The following is a 25,702-nucleotide window of genomic DNA, read 5'->3' as shown; positions in this document are numbered from 1 at the left end:
TCTGTTTTGTCTGTTATGTACTTCTGTACCCTTAGTCATCTAACATATGCCCCAAGTAGAGACACACTGGAATGAGAATTTATGCTTTAGTTCTGTTAAACAGTGTAGACGGGAATCTACTTCTAGGGCAAAGCTGTGTTTCAGAATTTGGCTGCATTCCAAAGGGAAATCTTAGGCCTGTCCAAGGGCTTGCTGGAGCTTACTGCTAGGACCCCACTATGTCAAACTGCTCTTAAAATTGCTTTGAACTCCAAAAACAGCTTGTTGTGTGCTACAAAAGGCTACTGTTTAAGAAATAGAAGTCCAAAGCATTACCAATAGATTTTTGATGGTAGCTTTGTGTGTGATTGTGTGGAATATTGACTGAATGCAGAGGATAACAAATGTCCATTATTTGATAATCCCCCATTACTTTACAACAGCCTTTCCCAACCTGGTGGCCTTCAGAGGCATCTGGGAGACTCAGCTCCCAGAATTCCCATCCAGCAAGGCCATTATTGACTGGGAATTCTGGGTGTTGCAGCCCAAGCATGTCCAGGAGGCACAAGGTTGTGGAAGGCTGCTTTACATTTATTTAAAACACATTAGTTACTTTCTAGACACCAGTTTTGCGAACTGTGGCTCATAGAATAAAACTTACTTGAGAAAAATGTTGCTTTTAGCACAATAAAACTAGGATGTCTAAATAAGAAACCAACACCCAGAGTAGGTATTGGTTCTAAAAATTTATAAAAAAGAAAAAAACTTTCTCTGTGTATGAGTGAACTGTTTGCAGTGAAGGAACATATGTTCAAGTCAACAGATACAGTGTGTTGGGAAGCAAAGACACAGCTTCCAGATCCTGCTGTTCAAAGCAAGACTGCACATGTTGTAACTTTTACTGGACACAAATGTGCTCTGATCTTGTATTCTTTGCATGGAAGGATTATGACTGTTCATCATTAACAAATAGAAATGGAAAAAAGAATTAAAGGAAATGAGGTCAATGAGCCAGGATGGTACAAACATAGGACATCTAGACATATATAGACTGCAACCATAACGATATGCACCTGACAATAATTCCCATTGAACTCAGTGGATTCAGTGGGACTCAGCTATACTTCTGTGTAGGCATGTTTAGAATTGTAATGCACTGTTATGCAGAGGTTTGGATATTAAGGTTTTACTCAGGAACTCCAGTCATGGGACATTCCTGCTAGCGGATGTAGGGTAGCAGAAATTGACAGATTCCTTCTGCTTCATCCTGTTCTCCTGCAAACCTGCTATGGAAGCTCGGGAAGCCTTCCAAAATGGCATAGGAGACAGCATGGTGGAAAGGAAGATTTGCAAAAATGATCAACCTCAGAATTCATGCCAGAACCCTTAAAAATATATCATCATCAATATTCACATTTAATGGAAAACTTAGGTTACAGTTTCTCAAACAGGATGAAGTCTAGTGTTTTTTAAAGAAATTTGCCCTGTTGAGCTTTATCAAACCTTTGAGATAGAAACAGTTGCTTTACTATTATTTGATTATTTTAAAAACCATTAAGAATATTTCTTAAGAAAATAATTTAGAAAAATTGTAAGTGAAAACATAAACACAATTTAAAGGTTCATGTTTATCCTTTTAACTGGAAACGAGTTAAGCTATGTTTGCCTGGCTTTATTTGGTTATGGGTGAAAACAGTGATGAAAACAATTCTTGATTTGATAAATTTACTTTTTAGTTCCTAAAGTCATATATAGTAGAATAAAAAAACCAGGTAGGAATGCTAGCTTACATCTATTCTTCAAATATTTTCAACTTGTATAGGAAACATTTAATTATCTTGCAATTTAAACTTTGCCTTTCTGTTTGATTTTTGTTGCATGTCTCTACTTGCTTGATGAAGCATAGGAAAACATTAAAAATCAGATAACAGACTTTAAAAGAATAAGATCAAGGGAAGGGAGAGCTGTGAAAACTGATAGAATATTGTCTGGCTTGAAGATGAACCAGATGGTGAACTAGTCCTGCATTCCACTTTTGTTGATCCTTATTTTTCATAAGTATTCAAATCCTGTTGACCTATGGGAAGGGGAAAAGTTTGTACATACTTTTTCTCACCTCTGCACTTCTAGTCTAATACATATCATAACTTCCCCCATGACTCATTTTTAAGCATTCCCCATCACCCATTGTGCTATAGATGAATTAGCTGGGATATGTTGTTAATAAAAATAGGTTTGGGTTGCATCCAAAGAATCATGAGCAGAAGGAAAATAACAGCTTGCATTTTTTGCTAAGCATTTGCAACATCCTCTATCGAGTTTACTTAGTCCTTTAACACATAGACTATATTGTAGTTTTCATGCATTATTTGTGGTGAAGGTTTTTACTCAAGGTTCTAGTGTGAGGTGTAAAACGGCTTTTTTGTGAGCAGAAGATATCCACAGCTTTGGATCTTACCCTTTCCTTATGTCAGAATGAATCACGTTCATATGTAGATACATATAGTTTCCATGGGAGGAAAGAAACATTTTATGGTGCTTGTGTCAATCAGCTGTAACATAAGGCAGGAGAAAAGAAGCCCACCCTGTATGACTGTAGTACATCAGTACCAAGGGAGTCCATTCACTTCTCTGGCTACATTAGGAATTAAAAGGATGCCCTTCAGCCTTGCCCAACAACTCATCAATGCAGTGGAAGGCTTCAAAGCAATCACTCACTGCAGATTTGTTGTTCTGGTGTGAGGTCTGAGAAATCTTAACACCCAACAGCTATGACTTGTGTGCTACATGCTATTGAATGTGTCTTCCCTCCCCCAGAACAGCTGGCTTTTGAACACCTGACAAAAGTAAACTATATGTTGAAAGTGCACACATTTCCTTGTGTACTTCACAATCTTACAGAAAAGCCAACCTGAGTGTAACTATTGACAGACAAGTGCTTGTTAGATAAGCATTCTGTTTTCTCTCCTGTAAAGATGGAATAGTGCAGGCTAGTGCAAATTGTTTGAATGCAACAAACTTCCTGAAGTCTTGGTATGCAAACCTTGGCTGTCCTTTCTCCCTTCTGTTCACTCACAATTTATTCCACCTGTCTTTAACAGTTTAAGCTATTTGCCATACCAGTAAATAGGAGACAGTTTTGCACTAAAAAACTCTAGCAATAAAGATGTTTGGAATATGGTTCCCCAGATGCTCTCTTGGCTCTTCCCTATAGGTAACTGACTGCTGGGTACCAAAAGATCATCTCCATCTCATTTGTCTTTGGCCAGCTATATCTTCTGTGAGTGATTCAGTCAGGAAGAATATAAGTTCTTTATAGGATGAAAGCAGGATTGCAACAGAGTGCTATTTGATCTGGCATGTAGTTTAGAATGCTGAAACAATTTGTTCTTCAAAATACCTTATTTTTCCAATGTTTCATTTTGGTTTACTCAGACTCTGGTATAACTGCAGGAGATGCTCATATGTTGTTTTTAAAATTCGAAGTTCCAGATGGACTCTTGGGACTCACTTACACAAGTGTTCTTTTACCAAAGGATGTTTGGTGATCCTTATGCACAGGAAAGCTGAATGAAGTGTGTTTTTAAGAATGTATACAACAGTGGCCCACCAACTTCCATTTTTATTGCAGTTTACTGAGCATAAGGTTTTGTGTGTTAAGAGGATGTATTTGGTGATACTGTGAATCTATAGTTTTGCTAACAATGGCGAGTGCTCAGCCTCTGGGAAGCACTCAAACCCCCAAATTCCTCCTAACTCATGCATAGTTCCAGTGTTTGGCGTATGCTTGGGAAGTGATCTATTTTAGCTGTGCAGTTGTTGGACACTCAGCGTGCCCAGCAAGCTCTGTAACAAGTCCGTAAAATCCAGCTCAGAGTCCAGCTCAAAGCTGACTGGGGAGGAGAGTGGACTTGATCCTGTGCAAACTGAGCACTTGGAGTCCAGGCAAATACAGAGCCAATGCAAGTCTGCATCTCCCTTTTGTTCCAAGCAAAAGGGGTGTTGGGCTTTGCTTCTGCCTTGAAGAGGAACCCCCCACAGCCCTTTCTAGGCTTAGAGCTAGATTGGGAATATGGAGTTGTCCATGATCTTTTGCTGTGTTTCAAAACATGAGGTCAGGGACAGAACTGTACACCTTGAGCGAAAGGCATGACCCTGGCAATTACTTATTTCTGGTTGGCTACTAAGACCTGCCAAAATTGTGACTCCATGCTCATACTTGTTTTCTTACAAACTGTTCCAGATGTTTGGAATTTTAAATATACACATCCTTTCTAGCTTTTTGTACCCTTGACTATCTGGTTGCAAAGGCACGTGCATATTGCTGATGAGAAGACTTAGTTCAAATAATACTGCCTTTTAAGCAGTGCTTTTTCTATATTAGTTGTTGCTGAAGAAGCTAATGCCAAAAATATAGCAATGATTTGGTAATATTATCTTCACCAAATTTGTTGATGGTGAGGAATATAAGAAGGAATAGGTCAATTTATATACAGCTTTATATACTATTAAATAAAGACGAGCTTTACAGCACCATAAAATCTAAAAAAATGTATTCTGGCATAAGCTGTTGTGGACACTGTATCCATGAAAGCTTAGGTAAGTATAAATATGCTAGTATTTAAGGTGCTACAAGGCTTTGGTTGTTCGGTGATTTTTTCCTGCAATTTGCCAATACAGCTATCACTGTTGAAATAAAATAAAGATGGCATGCAACTATAAATGTTAAAGCTGTTCCACATAACCATGGAAAAATAACTAATTTAGCATACACTTATTAATAGTATAAAGCACAACAACAGTGAGATAGCATGGTGCATCCTTTTACTCACATCCTCTGGAATGGATTTACACAGGCTTCTAAACCAAGATAGCCAATGTGGTGTGGTGGTCAGAGCACAGGCCTGCATTGCAGTAGATCCAGGCTGTAGTTCCCCATTCAAATATGGGTGACTTGGGGCCAGTCACGGTGAGAAATTCGTTTGGACCACCTGGGGTTCTGCTGGGGGGGGGGTCCAGATCATATACCATACCAGAGCAGTAAAAAGGTTCTCTTTTATTTCATGTCATAGCTGACAAAATGGCTGGACAGTGTAGCGAACAAAAACAAAACACACGTTTACCTATATATGCAAGAACTCATCTGCATGTGCACGTATTGTACAAAGCTTAATAAAACTCCACATGTCTTTATTAAAGAACCAACTCCACTATCTCTTTACTAACTTGAGTTACAGTTTTATCTTTATTTTCCTCCTTCAACAGACTCTCAGCTTAACTTGCTTAACAGGGTTGCTGTTGTGAGGATAAAATTGAGCTATATCAGTTACCTTACTAGAAGAAAAAAAAACATGGGATATAAATGAAATGTTTTATTTTTATTTTATTATTAGTTAAATTTTAGGACACTGTGTTTTTAAAAAAAATTACATTTTGTATTGTTAAGCCATCCCAAGGCTTTGGTTATGGAACGGTCTACACAAGTTGTAAATAAAAAAAATGTAATCATAACAATATTACGCATACATGTGTCTAGTACAGGGCATGTGGTGTGATAGTGGGAATCTTCACTACATTGCATCCTGCATTTCATCTAGATTGCTATTTTTGGCCATCTAAATGAAGCACCACAGAGGGAGAAGAAAACAGGCTGCAGTGCTCTTTGGATATGGCATAAAACATTGATTGCCCTCTCTTTCAGAATACCCTTCTGAAGCTGTTTCCCAACCATGGAGAAGCAGCGAGTGCAATTCTTTCTATTTTGACTGTAAGGCTGGATGGTCTTCAACATGAGCTCCACATTTGGAAAACCAGCTCTGCAGTTTGAGGACCTCAGAGCTGAGGCTGAATAATCCTGTTGTCACCCAAACAATGTCAGGAGGCCATTGGATTGCCATGAACCAAGGCTGTTTAGGTCGTTAACAGTTTAGAACCATCCACTTTTATTCAGTGCATAAACTCTAGGGGAACAGGGGGAGCTCTTTTACTTCTTACCCCCGCAGCTACTATTTTAGGAGGCTCCAGTGAGGCATTGATTTGGATACAATGGGAAGAGTCAAGATGAGGCAGGTGAATTTAATTAAGGAAGCTAATATCTTTCTCTTCATAATTTCAACAAGTTTTAAGTGTAGTTGAAAATAAAAAGGCCAGTGTAGTTTTGTTAACATCCTTGTAATGTTCCATCTTCATCCTGCTCTTTTAATTAAATGACTGCTTATCAACTAACTGAGGCTTCCAGACAGTCTTCCATCAGAGCACCAGATCAGGCATAATGCATTAGTACAGCCTGGAAGTTACCATGGCATGTACTGATATCCTTCAGTAGGAAAGGGCATAATTTTGCAAATGAACATTAAGCTGTTAAAAAGTGATCTAGACATAAGAATTCAGAATGAGTGTTGAATCCATTGGCATCTCTGTGGACCCAATCCTTCAGTGGAAGTGTAACTTAATCTAGAACATCAACTCGCTCATCAGTCAGACTGCTTATATTGACCTAGCCATCTCATCTGGATTAAAATTTAGTTTTCTTCGTCCAAACCAATATTACCTCTAGACAATAAGTCAGAATTTCTGCAGACTCTTATGGCCCTCTTGAAGGTATATCCTTATAGTACTCATAAGAAATCTCATCTTAAATCTATCAGTCATTTCTTTGGCTGCTTAATGTAGATCCTCTATGTCTTCGAAGATAATAGAAAATTGCAGAAACCTATAGGAGAAATCCTAAGGGTTCATCTAAACTCCTTCAAGGAATAGTGGGATAAAAAGGTGATGATATGGCTTTCAATAGGGAAAAATTGCAAGTACTGCTTTAAGTATAGTTGGCTTATTTGTAACAAACTAATGAATACTTTGTTCCAGGTGATGGTCTGAAATACTTAAAATGAAAGTCTTCTGTTGAAGCTAATTTTAACAGTTTACTCAGATACACATGGCTCCTAATTGCACATTTTCTTCCTGAGACTTGGATCCAATGTTACATAAACAAAAACTCACTTGTTACAACTGGGCTTCCTTGTTCTCTCATTCCCGCTTCAGCCCCACAGATCTGCTTCAGAAAGGGATGCAAGTGAGTGGAGTTGCTTGGAGGAGAGAAAATTCATTCTGCCAGCAGTACCCAGTGGAATGAAGCCATTGTCTCCAAGCCAATGACTTGTTCAGGGCATTTTAGTTTTCAACTGTATATTCAAAAAGGAGTATGTACTATATTAGCACACAGACAGCATTCACTCAGGAATTATTCTTGTGCTGTCAGCTACCGTCTGTGTTCTGGCGTTGAAAAGTTAAATCCTTTTCATAGAACTCCAAATTCCTGATTTATTGCTGTTAGGATTGGGCCTTCGGAAATACATACTGATGTGCTGTGATGTGGTATGGAACACTGTACTCACATGGGTTCAGGAGCTAGTCCAATCTAAACACCTAGTTGAGGTGGAAGGACAGTGTTGCAGTCAAACTGAGCTGAAGTGGTTTTCAGCATAAACGCAGAATAAATGATATGCTTGGAGTAGGGCATTTGTTGGTAATATGGCTCGGTTCCATTTGAAGTGAAAATGGAAGCCATGCTTCATGTAGCTGTACGCTTCACTCATTATTGAAACAAATCCCTTAAACAAAATAGTGAAGGGATCCATTTTCCTCACACAGAAAAGGTTAATCGCTAGCCTCTTTTGATGAAAAACATACTCCAGAGCTGAAATGTGCATTGCAGCCATGTCAAAAATGAATTCCCTGTAAGAGCTGTAGGAGTCTGAAGAAGGGTGTCTGGTCTCAGTTGTAAACCGTTGGCACTAGTTAGCTGCAAATTAAGAACGAGAATAGTTAATGCCAGCTACACCACAATGGCCTGTTCAGCTCCTATCCCTTGCACATAAACAGGTTGTGTGTTTGCCTGAGAAGCGTTATAGAAGGTCTTGCAAGAAAAAGCCTAGAGCCTATTGAAATATTGTCAAGAATAATTTTCAGTAAAAGAGAGAAGCAAAAGCCAACATTTTGGCATCCCACTCAGTATAATATTTTTGTGTAGAATCACATATTTCAGGACATTTGAACATTTTAGATAATTTTTGTGCCTTCCATTTTAGCCAACAAAATAATAAAATACTATCTCAGACCGGCTATTCTACATTATTTAGTGTGCAATCTTATTTTATTTATTTATTTATTTATTTATTTAGAAAATTTCTAGGCTGCCCCATTCGATGAAGCCTCGGGGCGGCTTACAAATAAAATACATAAATAACGATATAAAATACACGTAACTGTATAAAATAAGTCGCCCTGGCCAAAAATACTTTAAAATAAAAATAACATTAACAATTAAAATGACGCTTGAATAAAAAGGTCTTCACCTGGCACCGAAAAACAAATAACGACAGCGCCAGGCTGACCTCTCTGGGGAGCGCATTCCATAGATTGGGCACCACCACAGAGAAAGCCCTCCTCCGAGTACCTATCCTCCTAATTTCCTTCACGGAAGGTTCCCGGAGAAGAGCCTCTCCCGCTGATCTCAGGGGACGGGTGGGCATATATGGACGTAAGCACTCCTTCAGGTAGCCAGGACCCAAGCCGTTTAGGGCTTTATAAGTGATCACCAACACCTTGAATTGGGCCCGGACTTCAGTGGGAAGCCAGTGAAGCTGACGGAGGACTGGAGTCATGTGAGCATAACGCCCAGTCCCCGTCAACAGCCTGGCAGCTCTATTCTGAACCAATTGAAGTATCTGGACCGTCTTCAAGGGTAGCCCCACGTAGAGCGCATTACAGAAGTCAGGTTGGGAAGTCACCAACACGTGTGTCACTGTTGCCAGGCAGTTGTACTCCAGGTAGGGGCGCAGCTGATGGATCAGCCGAAGCTGAAGGAAAGCGCTCCTCCCCACCGCTGTCACCTGAGCTTCCAGTGAAGGCTCTGGGTTGAGGAGCACTCCCAAGCTGCGGACCTTGTCCCTAAGAAGGAGTGCAACCCCATTCAGGACTCGGTGCAATTCACCCTCACCGAAGCTTGATCCGCCGACCAACAGGACCTCCATCTTGTCTGGGTTGAGCTTCATTTATTGGCCCTCATCCAGCCCATTACCTCGGCCAGGCACCAGTTCAGCACAGCCACTGCCTCACCTGGATTGGTGGAAAACGAGAGGTAGACCTGGGTATCATCAGCATTCTGATGACTCCGCAGCCCACACCTCCTGATGACCTCTCCCACCGGTTTCATGTAGTTGTTAAACAGCAAAGGGGACAAAATGGACCCCTGCGGTACTCCATGGCATAGCTGCCATGGAGCAGAGCCATAGTCCCCCAGCACCACCTTCTGGAAACGGTCATTGAGATAAGAGCAGAACCACTGCAGAGCAGTGCCTCCGACCCCCACTCCCGCTAGCGTATCTAGAAGGATACCATGGTCCATGGTATCGAAAGCCACTGAGAGGTCCAGAAGAACCAACAGGGACGCACTCCCCCTGTCTTTCTCCCTGCACAGGTCATCATACAGGGCAAACAAGGCAGATTCAGTACCGTACCTGGGTCTGAAGCCTGACTGAAATGGGTCCAGATAATCAGTTTCATCCAAGAGTTTCATCTTATGGCCCCTATATTTGTCTGAGGGACCATGGGATACCGGAAATTTTCACCTTGGGCCTTAGACTTACTTAGACTATGACTTACTTCAGAAGGAAAGTCTCTGCGTGGATCATCATGTACCCAGGGAGCGCCACAGGGGCTGTTCTTTTCAGGCTGGGAGGGAGAAAGGGGGGCTTGCCTGTGGGTGTGAAGCGGGGAGCTGAGACCAGGGCGCACTGTAGCCTCGCCAGTCTTGTGCTGGCCTCCTCTCCCACCCCTATGCTAGACAGGCTCAGAGACCCTCCTAGAGGAAAAAATAAAAGGAAGGTGGAAAAATGAAAGCCACTTCCAGTTAAGTACAGCTTGTTTATCTGCAGAGGTACAAGGCACAAGAAATTGGTGTGGTGTTGGGCAATATTTTGGCTTCCACACTGAGGGCAAAGTAGCAGGGTAGCATCTGTAGTGCTTTGTCTCAACAAAGTCGTTACAAGGGTCCCATATTAGACTACTGTAACACTCTTTGTGTGGAGCTGGCCTTGCAGCTTGTTCAACTGGTGTAGCTAGTAAAAAGCACAACAGTTGTGATGCTCAGCAAAGTGCCTAGCTCTGTACATATTACAGCTGTGTAAAAAGATCCATCCTGGCTTCCAGTTAGCTGCTGAACCATGTTCAAGATTCGGTTGATGACATACAAAGCCTTGAACAACTTGTGACCAGCATGGCTATCTGACTGCCTTCCCAGTGTTTGCCCGGTAATACAGTCTGCAACTCCTGACTCTCCAAGTCTTAGCCAGGTTATGGCTTCCTTGTAAAGCAGTAGCTAAAAAGAGCCATTGAAGAAGGAAAGGGAGTGTGTCCGCCCGCCCGCCCGCCTGTCTGCCTGCAGTAATTCAAACAGTTATGGTAAGAGTAAAAATTGTATATGTAGTTTAAGTCATGCAGCACACTTCCATGAGTATCTAGGCAAAAAATTGCTTTTAAGCATTGTCTCTTGCTGGAAGTAAAATGGGTATAAAACAGTTTTAACTCAGACAATTCACATAACAGAAATGGGACAACTTGTTGAAAAGTTCACATTTTTTAAACAGGTCTGTAATCTGAAAAATGTTACATACGAGTGTGTGTGCATGTGCGCTATAAGTTTTTAAAAGTACATCTTGCACTTAATTTGTACAGAATGTTGGGCTAGAAGGCCCTTTGGTCTAATCTAGCAGGGCAATTCTTCTGATTTATTTTTAATGATGTAATGTTGAAAATCTGGCACAGTGGCTACAAGATTAGATAAAGCAACATTTAAAATACTGTTTCTAATTACACTGATCCCGTTATGCAGATCATGCTGGAGTCTTGGCTTTGTGTGTGCTTTTTTAACATGGAGTAAAAAGGCTTTGTGGTTAAAAGCCTTTCTCTGCTGATGATCTGCAAACACCTGTTTGTACTGAAATCCTCTTTTAGTTGAACAGTCATAAGATTAGTGATACAGAAAGAGAAGTAAAGTCTTGTTGTGTACTAAATTGTGCTAGTCTATTAGAAATCAGTACTGTCCCATTCTGATAATGTGTTATTAGCTAATTGAAATGAATTGGTATGTCTTTCCTGATAGCACTAGAGTAAATAGTTGTAAACATCTGGAGATAAGAAAATGGTTTGACCCTATATTTAGGCATATGTTCAGAGACCATGACAAAAGAAATAAAGATCTTGCTGGGCAAATGCTTGAATACTTGCAATTAATAATTCATACATGGCAAGTTGGTAAAATGGGTCTCACTGTGACTTCTACATGTATGTGATTGTTCACAGGTATTAGATTGAATTTTACCAGATGTGATCTTAAAATGGTCTTCACTGCTTCCCTTATGCGGTTGATCTTATTGTGTCATTGTCATGCAGTTATAAAGATGTCTGAACAGAGTGAATGAGAGAAAACAAGATCAGTGTCAACATTCCCAGAAAAATCTCTAAAATTAGACATGCACGTAGTAGGGCATGTCATGAGTGGGGCCGGGGGTCAGACTAGATGGCCTGGGAGGTCCCTTCTGACTTGCTCTGCTCTGTTTCTATATTCTAAAATCATGAATCCTAGACCAGGCTGCAGAGGAGGCCCAGAAGACTGGTTACTTTTTAGGATAATTTTTAGTAGACACTGCCAGTGCTGTATAATGATCACTGTTGTTTTAAAAATAAGTGTAGGGGCAAGTGCAGATACACTCAACCATTCTACAGACTTTCTGGTGGCAGCTTGATTAAGCTTGTTTGAGGACTTTGTCCTATTGTCCGACATAGTGTGATGATCCTCATCTGGTTCCATTGCTTTAAATGAATGCATAAGAACAGAAGACGAGGCATATGGATCAGATCAAAGGTCCATCTAATCCAGCAGTTTGTTCACAGGATGACCAACTAGTCCCCTTTGGCAAATCCAAAAGTAGAACGTGTGTAGTAGTGTCTTCCCAATTGCATCAACTGCCTCTGATACTAGGAGCAGTGGATATTTGTCAGGCTGTAGTCACTGATAGCCTTCTCCATGCATTCGTGCAATCTTCTTTTGGGGCCGTCCAAGTTGGTGGTTATCACCACATCTTGTAACAAGTTCCATACTCATATACTGAGTATAGTGCTTCCTTTTATATATCCTGAATCTCCTATCAGTCAGCTTCTTCGAATGACCTCAAATTCTAGTGTTATGGGAGATGGAAAAACGTATATGTCTTCTTATCCACTTTTTCCACGTGATAATTTTGTACATCTCTGTCTCCTTACCTTTGTTTAAAGTTACACAGCCACAAACATTGTAATATTTCCTCCTAAGAAAGTAGTTTCAGCCCCTTGGTTATTACATCTTCCCTTCTCTGCATCTTTCTCAAGTCTGCAACATCCCCTTTTAGATGTAACATATAGAGCATTCCAAGTGTGGACATACAATAGCTTTGTATAAAAAATATTGATTGTTTCATTTCCATAGTCTTTCCTGTCTGTGTCTAAAACGGCATTTGCCTTTTTGCAACAGCCACAGCAGGTGACAGTTTCCTCGAGATGTTCACCACAACCCCACAATCTCTTCTTTGGTCAGTCACCACTAGCTCAGATCCCATCAGTGTATATGTGAAGTTGGGAAGGTTGCCCCAATATGCATCACTTTATGCTTACTTGCACTGAACCCCATTTGCCATTTGGGTGCCCATTTTCCTAGTTGTGGAGATATCCTTTTGGAATTTTGTTTTTGTTTTAACTGTCCTTTTTAAAACTGTCTTTCATAATTTGGTGCCATTAGCAAACTTGGCCACCTCACCACTCACTCCTAATTCCAGCTTATTTGTGAACAAGCAAGTTAAAAAGCAATGGTCCAAATCCATGACTAGGCTTCCTTATTGTGCTATAGCAATAAAATGCATATTACAGTATTTGATATTTTTCATAGTTAAATATTACTTAATTTGATTTCCAGCTCTGCATTTGAAATACAGTTTTATGTATTCACAAGAGGAACTTTAAAAGATGTAAATCTATGTAGACCAATCATTCCTTTTAGAGGTGACTGTGTTCCTGCCTTTCTACATTCACTCACAGTGTCATTCCATTACTGAGATTCATCCATTTTAATGGATACCCTCTTCCCTTCCTCCTGTCAGAAAGTTTATTAGATACAGTAAGCAGTGTAGAAGTCTGTCCAGGTAATCCTTTCTGAAACATTTCCTCACTGAAATAATGGTTCAAGGCATTCCTATCCTGCCTGATCCTGCCAGATGAACCTTGTGGAATTCTATGACAAGGTTTTGAGGTGACTAGATGGAGGGGATGCAGTGGATGTGGTTTAGCTGGATTTCAGCAAGGCTGTGACAAAATGCTGCATGATATCCTGGTGGCGAAATTGAGGAGTTTTGGGATAGACCGATGCACTGTGTGATGGATTAAGCCATGGCAGATGGACCGAAAGCAGAGGGTAACTGTTAGTGAGGAATCATCAGGATGGCAGCCAGTGACAAGCGGGGTCCCCCAGGTCTCTGTCCTGGAACAAATCCTGTTCAGTCTTTTCATCAATGGCCTGGAAGAGCAGGTGACCAGTCTGGTGATTAAATTCACAGATGATACTAAAATGGAGGCGGTAGCCACAACTGAGGAACAGGTACTCTGGATCTAGAAGGAACTGGACAGACTATGGAAATGAGCAGGCAGGGGACAACCGGATGGTGTTCAATGTGGATAAGTGCAAGGTTTTGCACTTGGGGCATAGGAATGGGTGTCATAAGTACAGGTTAGAGGATATGTGCCTGGAGAGCAGCACTTGAGAAAGGGATCTCAGGGCACTGGTCAACTGCAGGCTAAACATGAGTCAGCAGTGTGATGCAGCGGTCAAGAGGGTAAATGCCACCCTTGGATGCATAACCAGAAGTGTGGCTTCTCGAACAAGAGAAGTATTACTGCCACTCTATACTACTCTGGTGTGCCTGCAACTGGAGTACTGTGTTCAGTTCTGTGCTCCATGTTACAGGAAGGATATAGCCAGGTTAGAGCCAGTGCAGCATAGGGCCACAAGGATGGTGGCTGGATTGCAGGGGAAGCCTTATGAGGCAAGATGGAGGGAACTGGGTCTTTTCAGTCTGGAGAAGAGGAGACTCTAAGGGGATCTGCTGGTGAGATATAGGTGTGGGGGATGTCATGCAGGGGTGGGTTGAGACCTGTTTTCCCCTGTGGAGGAGGGCAGGATGCATTCTAGTGGAGCAAATGTCAGGGAACCAAGATTCAGTTTGGATGCCAGGAAGTACTTCCTGACAGTTAGGACCCCTAGGGTATGGAGTGGGTTCCCATGGGAGGTGGTTGAAGCCCCATCGAGGGTGTTGAAGGATAGGCTGGACATGCACAAGGTAGGCATGTCATGAGTGGAGTTGGCTGGAGCTAGGGGTCGAACTAGATGGCCCAGGAGGACCCTACTGACTTGCTCTGCTTTATGTTTCTGTCCAGTCCATCAAGATTCCAGAGGCAAGGCAATAAAACCTCATGTTCCATAAACCCTATAACAATTACTATTTAAATAATACTAGTAAATAATTACAAATTATAATAAAATTAATTGCAAAGGAAACAGATACAACTAATAAGTGTGTAAAAGGCTTCTATAGCTGTTATAGGTAACTGATTTTTATAATAATGTATACTTGACATTCATGTTAATGTAGTGATGCAAGGTTAATAGCCTTTCTATTTGATGCTTGATAGCCTTGCCATTTGAAACGTTCGACCTCTGGCAGCACCATGTTGTGGGTACAGTGGAAACCTTCAAGAAGAAATCAGGAGAGGGGCATTGTTCAATCCAAGTCATTGTGAATTTAAGACAAACTTCTTAGCATGTGCTGGCTTCCTTCACGGGAAGATGGCATTGATATGGATATTTAACACCAGTAATTTGGTGAGCCTGATGTAACTAAAACTGAAAAAGGATGCTATGTTTCAGAAGTCAGTGATCCATTTGCATGGTTCTCTTGCATGCACATGACATTTTATTTTGAGATGAATTTATATTGTTGTCTTTCTGCATACTAAATAATAGCCAGTACCCAACTGCACCATTGCTGTGAATTAGTTGTATTTAAGCACAGCTTAGAATTCACCAATTACATACCATGAATCATCTTGGATTCTCAGAATAACTGTGGCTGCTTGCTGCAACTTAAGTGTATTAAAGTAGTACACAACAAAATGTCTGATTTTCCATGCTTTAAAGATAACTTCATCCTTTTGCCTTTCCTCAGTATCTGCTCTCTCAACCAAAGTTCTGGGCAATTCAAACTTCCGCTTTGCTTCTCCGGACAAAGCTTGAGAAAAGAAGTATTCGTCGAGTGGAGCGGGCAATGAGACAGACGCAGGTAGGTATTTTTGGTTTGTATTTTTTTGTTCCAGACATTTCTCTTTGAAGTGCTTTATTCTCTGCTCCCCCCTGTTTTTGTTTTTGTTTTTTTAAAGGAAACTTGCACTAGAATTGTTGTGTTCAATTTTCTTCCATCACATTAGAATGAGTCTTCTACTTTAGGTAGCTGTGAATATAGCATATCTTTTTCACAAGTGCAAACCAAGTGTCTGGAAATCAATTAAAGCTCTCCTGTAATGAGTGTATTACCTGTTGGATTTTATTCAATGGGTTATATCCAATGTTAGTCGAACTTAAGTCCCATTCATTTCAATGGATTTACTCTAAGTAGCACTAACACTGAATATTGCCCATTAACTAAAGGTATAAATACAAGTGAGCTAAGGATAGTTCACAGCTGGGAGTAAATGAATCATGGTTTTTGTTGAAAGTGATATTGGTATGCTTAAAACTGTTTTATGACTGGTTTTTAATAATGTAATTTTAGTGTTTTAATTTATGGTTTAGTATGATTCTATTTTTTTCTGTAACATGGGCAGGGATCCTTATGGCTAATGGGGCAGGCTAAAGAAGTCTAATAAATAAATAATCTTACAAGCAGTTAGTTGGAATTAAGTCCTGTCCAATTCTGCATATGTAGGGCTAAGTTGAAAAGGGCTGTGGAAACAGCTGATAATTTTTCTGTACTGTTTGAAGTAAAATCCAAACATCAAAAGTGATAAAACCCTAATTTCCCCCCAACGGTTTCAGATTGAATAAACATTAGTACTGCCGTGTTTGATAATCTCTGGATATTGTTCTTTTGGTCTCCACATGTTCTTTCCATTGAATCAAGCGAAGAATTTTAAGTAAGCCTTTTAATAGCCATTTTAGCAGTATGTTGACTTTTTTCCCACCAAGTTGCTTAAACAATCCTGTCTTGTTGTATCTTTGTGTGATCCACACACAAATAAGTATTTTCTTTTGTGGGATGAGTGCACTGGAGTCTCATACAGCCAGAACGGATAACAGCTAATGGCATTTTCCCTTTTATACTGCTTGTCCTAGGTATGTCGGTCTCTGATCAATTCCCCTATTTGTGATTCCTTGTTTGTGCTATCATCATATAGCCCAATTAGCTGTGCAATTGCTTATTAAAGATACGAAAGTGCATGCATTTTTAAAAGTTACTTTAAAAATTACTTAGAAAGCAAACTGGTAATCTAATCTGCAGTTTGTAAGAACGAAAGGTTGCCCAGGATTATTCTTTAGCCTTAGTCAAACAACAGATGTGCATGTGGTTGGCAAGCATGTGTCATACAGCAATTCACTTTTCAAAATAGCATTTCTGAGTGTCATTTTCTGCAGTAATCATCACTTTTCTGCATTATGGAGGACAAAAAGGAAAGCAGTGATTTGTCACGTATTAAAAATGCGTACATGGTTTAGAGTCAGCCCTGTTGTCCTGTGATTAATGCTGAATCTGACATTGAAATTCCTGCTTAGCTGTAAACTTTCTGTGTGATTTAGTTTCTAAATCTCAGTATCCTTTGGGTACATTGGGGATATTAATGGCCAACACCAAGAAGATGATGATTTATTTCATTTCTTTACCACCCATAACTGAAGCTCTCTGAGTGGTGTGCTATTCTGAGTCTGAGTGAGATAAGAGAGTAAAATACCTTCCATAAAATCCCTTCCAGTTCATTTGTGCAAAATCAACAAACATTAGAAAGGGTACCAAAATAGCCTTCCAAATGACCCATATGCACTGTGAATCACTTTGTCCCCAGGGTGTAACTCCTATCAAGGCTGGCCTCAAGGGGAGGCATGTTTGGGCATCTGCCAGGAGCTCACACCCTGGCAAGTGGGCACTGACAAGAGCCCCTGAGGTTGATTCTTTTAACCATTGCAACCTGCTTGTTCCCCTGCCTCCTACTCTGGCACAGAAAAGGACCATGGTGAGAAGGTGAAGCAGTAGGTGGCACTGCTCATTTGGTCCCTGGTTCTCTGCCTCTCAAAGCAAACAAGTAGTTATGGTGATGGGGGAATAGCAGCTGGTGACAGCAGCAGTGAGAAGAGGACTAACCAAGAGAGTGGAAGCAGGGGGGGTATCTTGCCTAAAGGACATCCAAAATCAGACCAGCATTGATTACTGTGACCTGTCTTTTGCAAGTGTGCCAACATGCTTTGGTAGGAAGGAGCTTTTGGTAGCCACTGCTCCAACCTCACATGATCCTTTGATCAATATTTTTGGGGACCCCCCCATTCTTGGTCAACAACATGATAACCTGACTGAATGTAATACACGTGACAAAGTGTTTCAGTCCTAAGGATGCATCTTATTGTATCATGTTTAACCAAATTTGTTCCTGAGACATACATTTTGACCTATGAGCAATGCTTTAAACATATTATCTCATAAACCCCCCCCACACACACACACAGACTGCATTCTTTTGGTAAGGCCTTAGGGCACAATCCTAAGCAAGTTTCCACAGAGAACAGTCCTACAGCTCTCAGCATTCATGGGCCAACCATGGTTGGCTGGAGAATGTTGCAGGACTTTTTCTGGGTAAATATGCATAAGATTATGCCCTTAGGTTGCAGTTAACTGGGAGTAACTCCAGGTCAATGTGGTTGGACTTATGCTGAGCAGGCATGCCTTTATTTGTAAATGAATAATTGTCAAGAAGTCTAACTCAATCACATTTGACTTCAAAAGAGGAAATTTCCCCTAAAAAAGCAAGTTGAAATGGAGAGTTAAGAGCCAGATTTGTCTTGAATATTTCTGTTTTATTAAAACATATTTTATTTATGGCAACTAAGCTAGAATGTCTACTGCAGGTCAGAAAAAGTACCAAGTCAAAAAGTCACCAAAGTGGTTAATAAGGTAATGTCAAGGAAACTATTAGAGAGGAAAAAAACTTCCTTCAGAAAATATCCAAATAAGAACAGGCAGAAACACAGACTTGCATAAAAGAAATGCAAGGAGACAGCAGTGCTCCACAACTCAGTGCTCTCCATATGTATTGGACCCCAACTAGAATTCCTGACCAGTGGCTATGCTGCCTGGGGATGATGGGGGTTGAAGTCTAAAACATCTGGAAGGTTGGTGAAGGCTGCAATAAGGAATGCAAAAAAGGATTTTCAGGAATATACTGCTAAAAATATTAACAGTAACAAAAGGGTTGTGTGCATGTGTGCATTTAAAGTCATCAGTTGCAGGAAACCATCTTGGGTTAAAGGAATACTAAAGGAGAAAAAGTGGTAGTCCCCTGGTTATAAAAGGATCTCCTTTCTCAGGCCTGCCTGGCACCAGCACTACCATCTTTTTGGTACCAGGTTAAAAATGTCCTCCATTTCCAGGCATTTAATGGCATATGATAGGGGCATTTATATAAACTATCTTTATTTTTATAATATTTTATTGAAATGTTTACGTGTTCAAATTGTGTGAAATTTTGTGTGCTAAAAATTTTATATTCTGGTTTTATTATCTTGCATGTTGTGGTTTGTAAATTTTATGACTTGCTGAGATAGCTTTGGCTATTGAATGATATAGAAATGAAACTAAGAAGCCGCACCAGCAGCTTAATGAATTCTTTGGATCTGACTTAAGTGCAGGAGATGGAGGTCAAATAGCCATGTCTGAGCTGATAATTTTGGGCAAGTATTTGAAGAACTATGGCAAATAGTAGTGATTAGAGATGACATTCTTGACAAGGAATAGATAGCCTTATTGACTCTGAGGGCCTTATGGACATCAGTGATGAGTTTGGAATCATGCTCATACATGCGCGAGCACACACACATACACATGCAAATGCAAACTACATATTCTTCCCACTGCTCTCTTAGCATGTAATTTTTCCCACCATGCATGCTGAAACCATGGTTCCTAATCCCTGCTAATCTGCCAGGCATGGTTGGAGGGAGAGTTACAATTTAAATTATATTCCCAGAAGCCTGGGATCATGATTGTGCTGGGAAAGAGAACACAAAGAGAGAGTCATTCCCACATGGCTTTTCCCTAGCACAAGTATGGTAATAGAAGGCACATGGTCATCTGACAGCTTAGGCACCTCCAGCAGGCCACACGAGTGGCCTCTGAGGGCTGCCCAGATGCATGGCAGAATCACTGACAAAGCAAGAATGAACAAATCAGTGGATCCTGGTGGCAGCCCTAAGAGAGTTCTTAAAGAACTAAAATGTGACATTGCTGATTTTCTAACACAATTTTTTACATCCCTAAAATCAACCTCTGGAATAGAGGACTAGAAAATGGTCAATGGTAATGCTTAAAAAAAAGGGGGGGGAGGGGTGTCTGGGAAGAACCAAGAGATTACAGACGGCTTTGCTTAATATCTGTTCTGAGTAAACTCAGTGGAAAGCATTATTAAAGAGAAAATGATCAAACGTAAAAGGAGTGGAAAAGATGTAGCTCTCAAGATGTTGGTGAAATGAAGGGCGCATTAACCTTAGCCAGCAGGGCCAGTGTTGCTGGATGATGGGAGCTGAAGTCCAATAATACACTCCTCATCCCTGATGGCTCAAGTACAGCTGAAGATGACTCAACATGACTCTACAAGGTAAATTCTGCCTCACTAGCCTTTCAAAGTTTTTCTGTGACTAAACCAGACATTACTTTAGATGTGTGCCTAATGTAATAAAGCTAAAATTCAGAATTCCTTCACTGACATATGCTTTAGCTGCTTTTTCGCTATTATTGCCAAATGAAAAACTCTTACGAATATCTTTAAGAGAATTCCAGTGGCTTAAAATTCAGACCATAGGCTAGTAAGTTTTTTTAATCAGCTGCAGCTGTTTCTTTCTTGTGGTTTCTTCAAAAGAGAGTAATGTTGGCAATTAAAATGAGTTATGGTATAATCTTTCTTCAATGTATAGTTCAAAAGATTCATTTGGAATCTGTGCTTGATGGAATGTAACTTTAGGGTTCTCTATTTTTATGTTGAATAGATTCTTACACAAAAAATGGCCAGTTTTAAACAGACAAGCCTAAAGTCTTTTGTGGGTGTCATAAACCCTTTTCTACTTTATTTGATAATTGCATACTCTTATGGCTGGACAAGCATGGAATTCTTCATTTTAAAGTACAATTGTCATATTTTAACATTCTTTTTTAGCAGTTTTTAAAAGGACTCCATCTGTACTATGTGGAGCTAATTAATAAAAATTCCTTTCAGACTTGTACTATTTTATCTCGCAGTGTCTCCTGAAAATGTACAGAACAAGATAAAATGAGCAAACCCATCTAAATATTATCTTCAAAAGGCTTCTTTTTAGCTAGCGCATTCTTAAGCCAAGTTTCATTGCTTCCCTATCCCCACCCCAACTCAGTTTTTGCAGTCAGGGCTTTGAAGGTCTGGCTTTAAAATGCAAGCTGTTGGGATGTCCTGTGAGTATCTAAATGCAAGGATCATGGAGCCAAAAATAATTTTCAGAGGACTCTTGAGTCCTCCTCTTACCTTTGTTTTAGCTTTAGCATAGCTTTTTAGTAGATTTCTGAAGCTGTATAGACAGGGTGTCCATCCTTATGTTGCAGTGGTAATTAGCTGCAAATGTCTCCCAGCAGGAGAGAAGATACATGCATCCAGAGGTTTGCCTGCATCCCTTCCTTAAGCCGGCCTGCAGCCTTAAATTTTTTATTTTTTATTTATTTATTTATTTATTTATTTTTCAATTTATATCTTGCCTTTTTCCTACAAAGGGCTCAAGGCAGCTTACATCTCCTCCTCCATCTTATCCTCACAACAACAACCCTGTGAGGTAGGTTGGGCTGAGAGTCTGTGACTGGCCCAAAGTCACCCAGTTGGCTCCATGGCTGAACGGGGACTAGAACCCAGATCGTCTGAGTCCCAGTCCCATGCTCTTAACCACTACACCACACTGGCTCTGCCTGTAACAGAATGAGTTGAAGAAGAGGGGCAGTGAGATGATTCTTTGCACAGAGTCAGAATCAATGACTGGTGAGACAGGAAATTCAAAAGTACAATTAGGAAAACATGTCTATGGGTATTTAGAAAGTAGTGGATAGAAAGGAGAGTCAGATGAATCAAGATGGCATTACTACGCTGAAACATTCTTCTCTATTCATTGTCTGCATGCATAGTCCAGGTTACTCTTTAGGCAGTGCCAGTAATTTATTTTAAATAAAATTATGTGAAATATGGACCTAGTGAACAGGTTGGGCTACTAGTCTCTTAATGGCTTTGGCTCAACAGCTTTCTTAGATCTATTTACAATTAATTATTATTCAGTGGAATGCTACAAAACTGGAAAAAAATTTGAGAAATTATGGTTGCCTAGAGATTAGTATATAGGTACTATTTTAAAATACAAAATGTGAGGGTGTTCATATCCTTCAGTTCTGGCAGATTTTGAATCTGTTGAGCCATTATTATTTCTCTGTGGAAAAACTTTCCAACACTTCAGTTTCCATTTTGCCCACATAAAGCTGTACTTTTCCTAGACTGTGGGTACATAAAGCAATGTTATTTGCATGTTCCTTGACCCACTAAAGAAGGTGAAATCATTTAAGTTCAGAATTCCCTCTAATAGCAAACTAAGCCATTAAACTAAGGTGTTAAATATCAGCAAGCTTGTAGCCAAAACAGGGCTACTGGGGAACAAGAGTGAACTATTTTATTTTTTTTAAGGAGGCAAAAAACTGACCATGAAAAACCGAGCATGCTTGCTGGACTCAAAATGTTGAGTGGGTGCAAGTAAAGGGGTGATATAAAGGAATTCAAGAAGAAGTCACGTCTGTCTGAAACATCAATAGGAACATACCACACTGAAACATTTTGTTGCTGGTCCTTCTATTAGACAAGCTAAAAAAAAATAAAACTTTTTTTTTTTAAAGGGCAAATAGTGGGGAGCTTTGCGGTTGCCACTGGAGGGCCCTGTAGGCACTGCGTTGGAGACCATGTTCTAGCCGCACCACTAAATCCAGAGCCTGCATAGGAGTTTCTTGCAATTTGCATATTCATGATAGCTCTTTTGCAAGCAGTACATACTTTCCCAGCCTGCTTTGCCAGCTCAAGACTTCCACATGCAATTGCATAGAGGCCCATGAGTGTCTGAACCAGGCTTGTATGTTTAGAATGCAGATGGAATTTGGCCTAGGTAATAGCTCAATTCAGGAATGAAAGTGGATTGGTATGAGAGACCTAGTATATTATGTTAGAACTAAGGAAAGTATGTGGAAGTAAGTGCTAGTTACCTGAGTAATATTTCAATTCCTCATGTCTTTCTTTTGTACTAGTACTTTGAGTCCATATGCAAAGTTGACAGGAATGATGGATGTCGTGTGTTTTTATTCTTGCACCATAATTACATAAGTAATTATTGTAGTTGGAATTAATTATAAAGGGAGTTTTAATTTACTTCAAGCATTTTTGTGTAGATGAACAGAAAGATTGCATTCTGACTTTAGCTAGAAACATAATCCAGGTTCGAGATGGAAATTGCTTGGCTTATCTCCTATGTAAATCAATGTATCTTTTCTACATTAACAATACATTGTACAAAGTCATTTAAAAATAACCACACATGAAATGTGCATCTAATGCATCCAAATAGATAATACAAACAAATGTATTCAAGTCTACATTTTGAATCTCTCTTGAAACTAAATTATATTCTTCCATCAAACAGCTTGACTTATGTATTTAAAAAACCTATATCTGTTAAAAATGTGCATTGGAAAAGCTGAGTTGTCTGAAGCTGAGCACTGTAAATGTTGTCTTCCCCTAAATATTGTGCCATTTGCAGACTATCAGAGGCACTAGAATCCAGGAGATAGCATCCTGTATATCATTAGTTCCTTCCATGATATTCTGTGGAAGGTACCCTGAGTAATACTGTCCGATTGCCTGAACACTGTGAGGTGCACAGCTATTACATTATGTGTGTTTATGACTTGACCAACCAAATAGCAAGGGCATATCCTTTCCCTCTAACTGAGAGAGCCTGTTTTAATTATTTAAACATACAATGGTCTTTTCAGCCAAGAAGACTCCTAGAGTGGCTTATCATCCTTCATCCCATAAGTTAGGGTAACTGGAATTTCCCATGCTCGCATTCTGCTGTGTAGGTTTACAAAATGTAGGACATTGTCAAAATCAGGTAGTAAATAAAGTCTGCAATTTTCATCCTCCTATCTTTTACAGCTTTTTTACTATAAACCAAAAATGTCTGGGTAACGGAATGTCCCAAACAGTTCTATGGAGAAAGATTTGGACCACAAACAAAGGTACAAGAGGAGGTTAACTACAGATCATGTAGTCTCTCTTGGAAGCCAAGAGTTTCAGCAAACAGAATTAAGGTCCATTCAAAGAAAGTTTTTTTATGCAGATTTGAAAATTGTAGATCAAACTTTTGTTACACAGATCAAAGATCAATGGCTCAGTTTGCCTTGCCTGAGACACTTTTGTCTCAGGTCAAAAATTACTCCTTTTGTGGGCAATGCTAGGTTTTTTATACAGGACAAATTAATTAAAAAACAAGTTTTTCTTATTAACAGTTTTTGTTTCTGGAAATCTTTGCACAGTTGTTACAACCTGATCCTGTGCATAATATGTTTAAAAAAGCCATGCTGGATCGGACCAAAGGTCCATCTAGTCCAGCTCTCCATATACAGGGTGGCAAACCAGCTGCTCACAGGATCCCTCAAGCAGGGTGGGTGGGCAGGAGACCTCCTCCTGCCCACATTGCTCAGCAGCTGGTGCGTCCAGGCATGCCAGCTCTGATGAAGGAGGTAGCACTTGGCCAGCAAGGCTAGTATGCATTGATAGCCTTCTGCATCATGGTTACCTGGAAAAATGTTCTGTTTTGCATAATGGGACTTACTTTCAATTGGGGTATATATAATCTGGAAATAATGCCAGGAGTTCCATCCAGCAGTCAAAGGACCTCCACTTGCTTTATAGGACTTCTTCCTCTTCTCCCTTCTGTGCCCCCCCAACCCTCTGGAGCCAAAAAAGGAGGCAGGATATAGGTATAGAAGGAAACGATTCTGCTACAAGTGTTGTTCCTTTAGTTGATGCGTCCAGTCCTTTGTTTTCTAAACAGATCTAATTCTGCAGTGCTTAATCATGGCCAGATGTGTGGGGGGCAGGGGATGCTCTTTGTTGTTGCATTTTGCTTATAAGTTATAAAAAGACTGCATAGTGACCAGTCAAGAGATTTTACCTGGTTGCAGTAGCCAGGTAGAAGAAAGTACTTTATTCCATTAGAATACACTTTGTTCAGTTAATATATGAATCTCAAAATTATTTGTCAAATTTCTCAATAATTGTGAATTATTCTTTCTTCACAGTAATTCAGATTGTACTGTTTGAAAGCATTCTGCTTTGATCTCTTCTTGCACTCAATAGTTGCATTTTCTGACATGATAAAATAGTTGTGATATAAAACAATACAACATTATCTTAAAAAGTATCAAGTAGACTTTTAATACAGATTGTTTCATCTGTCCTGTTTAAAATGAACAGTCAGACTTCGTATTTTTTGGGAATGGACAATAGGTTTCCTTTTTGTTTTCAAAAATATTTAAATGATGACAATGAGTATATTTTTCATGTATATCATTCTGAGTCTGACATTAGTTCTTCCAGTCTTTATATATGCCTCAGCATGTAGAGCAGCATATTTTAAAACATTTTCAACTTTCTCCCCTGCCTGTTACCATTTTCCAAGTAGGTGTTCTCTGCTACCAACTCTGGTGTCTAATGAATTTCAGTGCTCAGTTCATAAAACATAATGGTGAAAGTGGCAGATACCATTAGCTCAACTGATTTATGGAATACCTTTTATGACCTTTGCAGGGAAGTGCCAGTTTGTTCACATACTAAATGCTGTTGCAGAAGCTATGAAGAATTATTTATTTTATTTTATTTAAACAACTTATATGCCGCCCCATCACATGAGCCTCGGGGTGGCTTACAATAATAAAAATTGCATATAAAATACAAAAAAATGCATACATAAATACAAAAAATAAAATAGAATAGTGGATCCAGCCTGGTCAAATAAACCATTGACAGTTAAAATAGCGTTTAAATAAAAAGGTCTTAAATAAAAAAACAAATAAGGACGGCACCAGGCGGACCTCTCTGGGGAGCGCATTCCATAGGTTGGGCACCACCGCAGAGAAAGCCCTCCTCTGAGTACTCACCCTCCGAATGTCCTTCACGGAGGGTTCCCGGAGGAGGGCCTCTACCGCCGATCTCAGGGGGCAGGAGGGCATATATGGACGTAGGCGCTCCTTTAGGTAACCAGGGCCTAAGTCGTTCA

At 40.0% G+C, this 25,702-nt stretch overlaps 1 protein-coding gene across 1 annotated transcript in view; it reads left to right on the top strand.

Annotated features, from left to right (window-relative positions):
- TTC27 (tetratricopeptide repeat domain 27) overlaps positions 1 to 25,702 on the top strand; it is a 96,554-nt gene that overhangs the window by 29,325 nt on the left and 41,527 nt on the right. Inside the window, exon 10 of the mRNA XM_044452137.1 lies at positions 15,288 to 15,401. Coding sequence (XP_044308072.1) covers positions 15,288 to 15,401 — 114 coding nt within the window. The remainder of the gene's footprint in view (positions 1 to 15,287; positions 15,402 to 25,702) is intronic.

The sequence above is a fragment of the Varanus komodoensis genome, unplaced genomic scaffold, assembly GCF_004798865.1.
Source record: "Varanus komodoensis strain SLA01 unplaced genomic scaffold, ASM479886v1 scaffold1, whole genome shotgun sequence".
Classification (NCBI taxonomy): domain Eukaryota; kingdom Metazoa; phylum Chordata; class Lepidosauria; order Squamata; family Varanidae; genus Varanus; species Varanus komodoensis.
The sequence above is the reverse complement of the archived record's forward strand: the minus strand, read 5'-3'. Positions and strand labels throughout refer to the sequence as shown.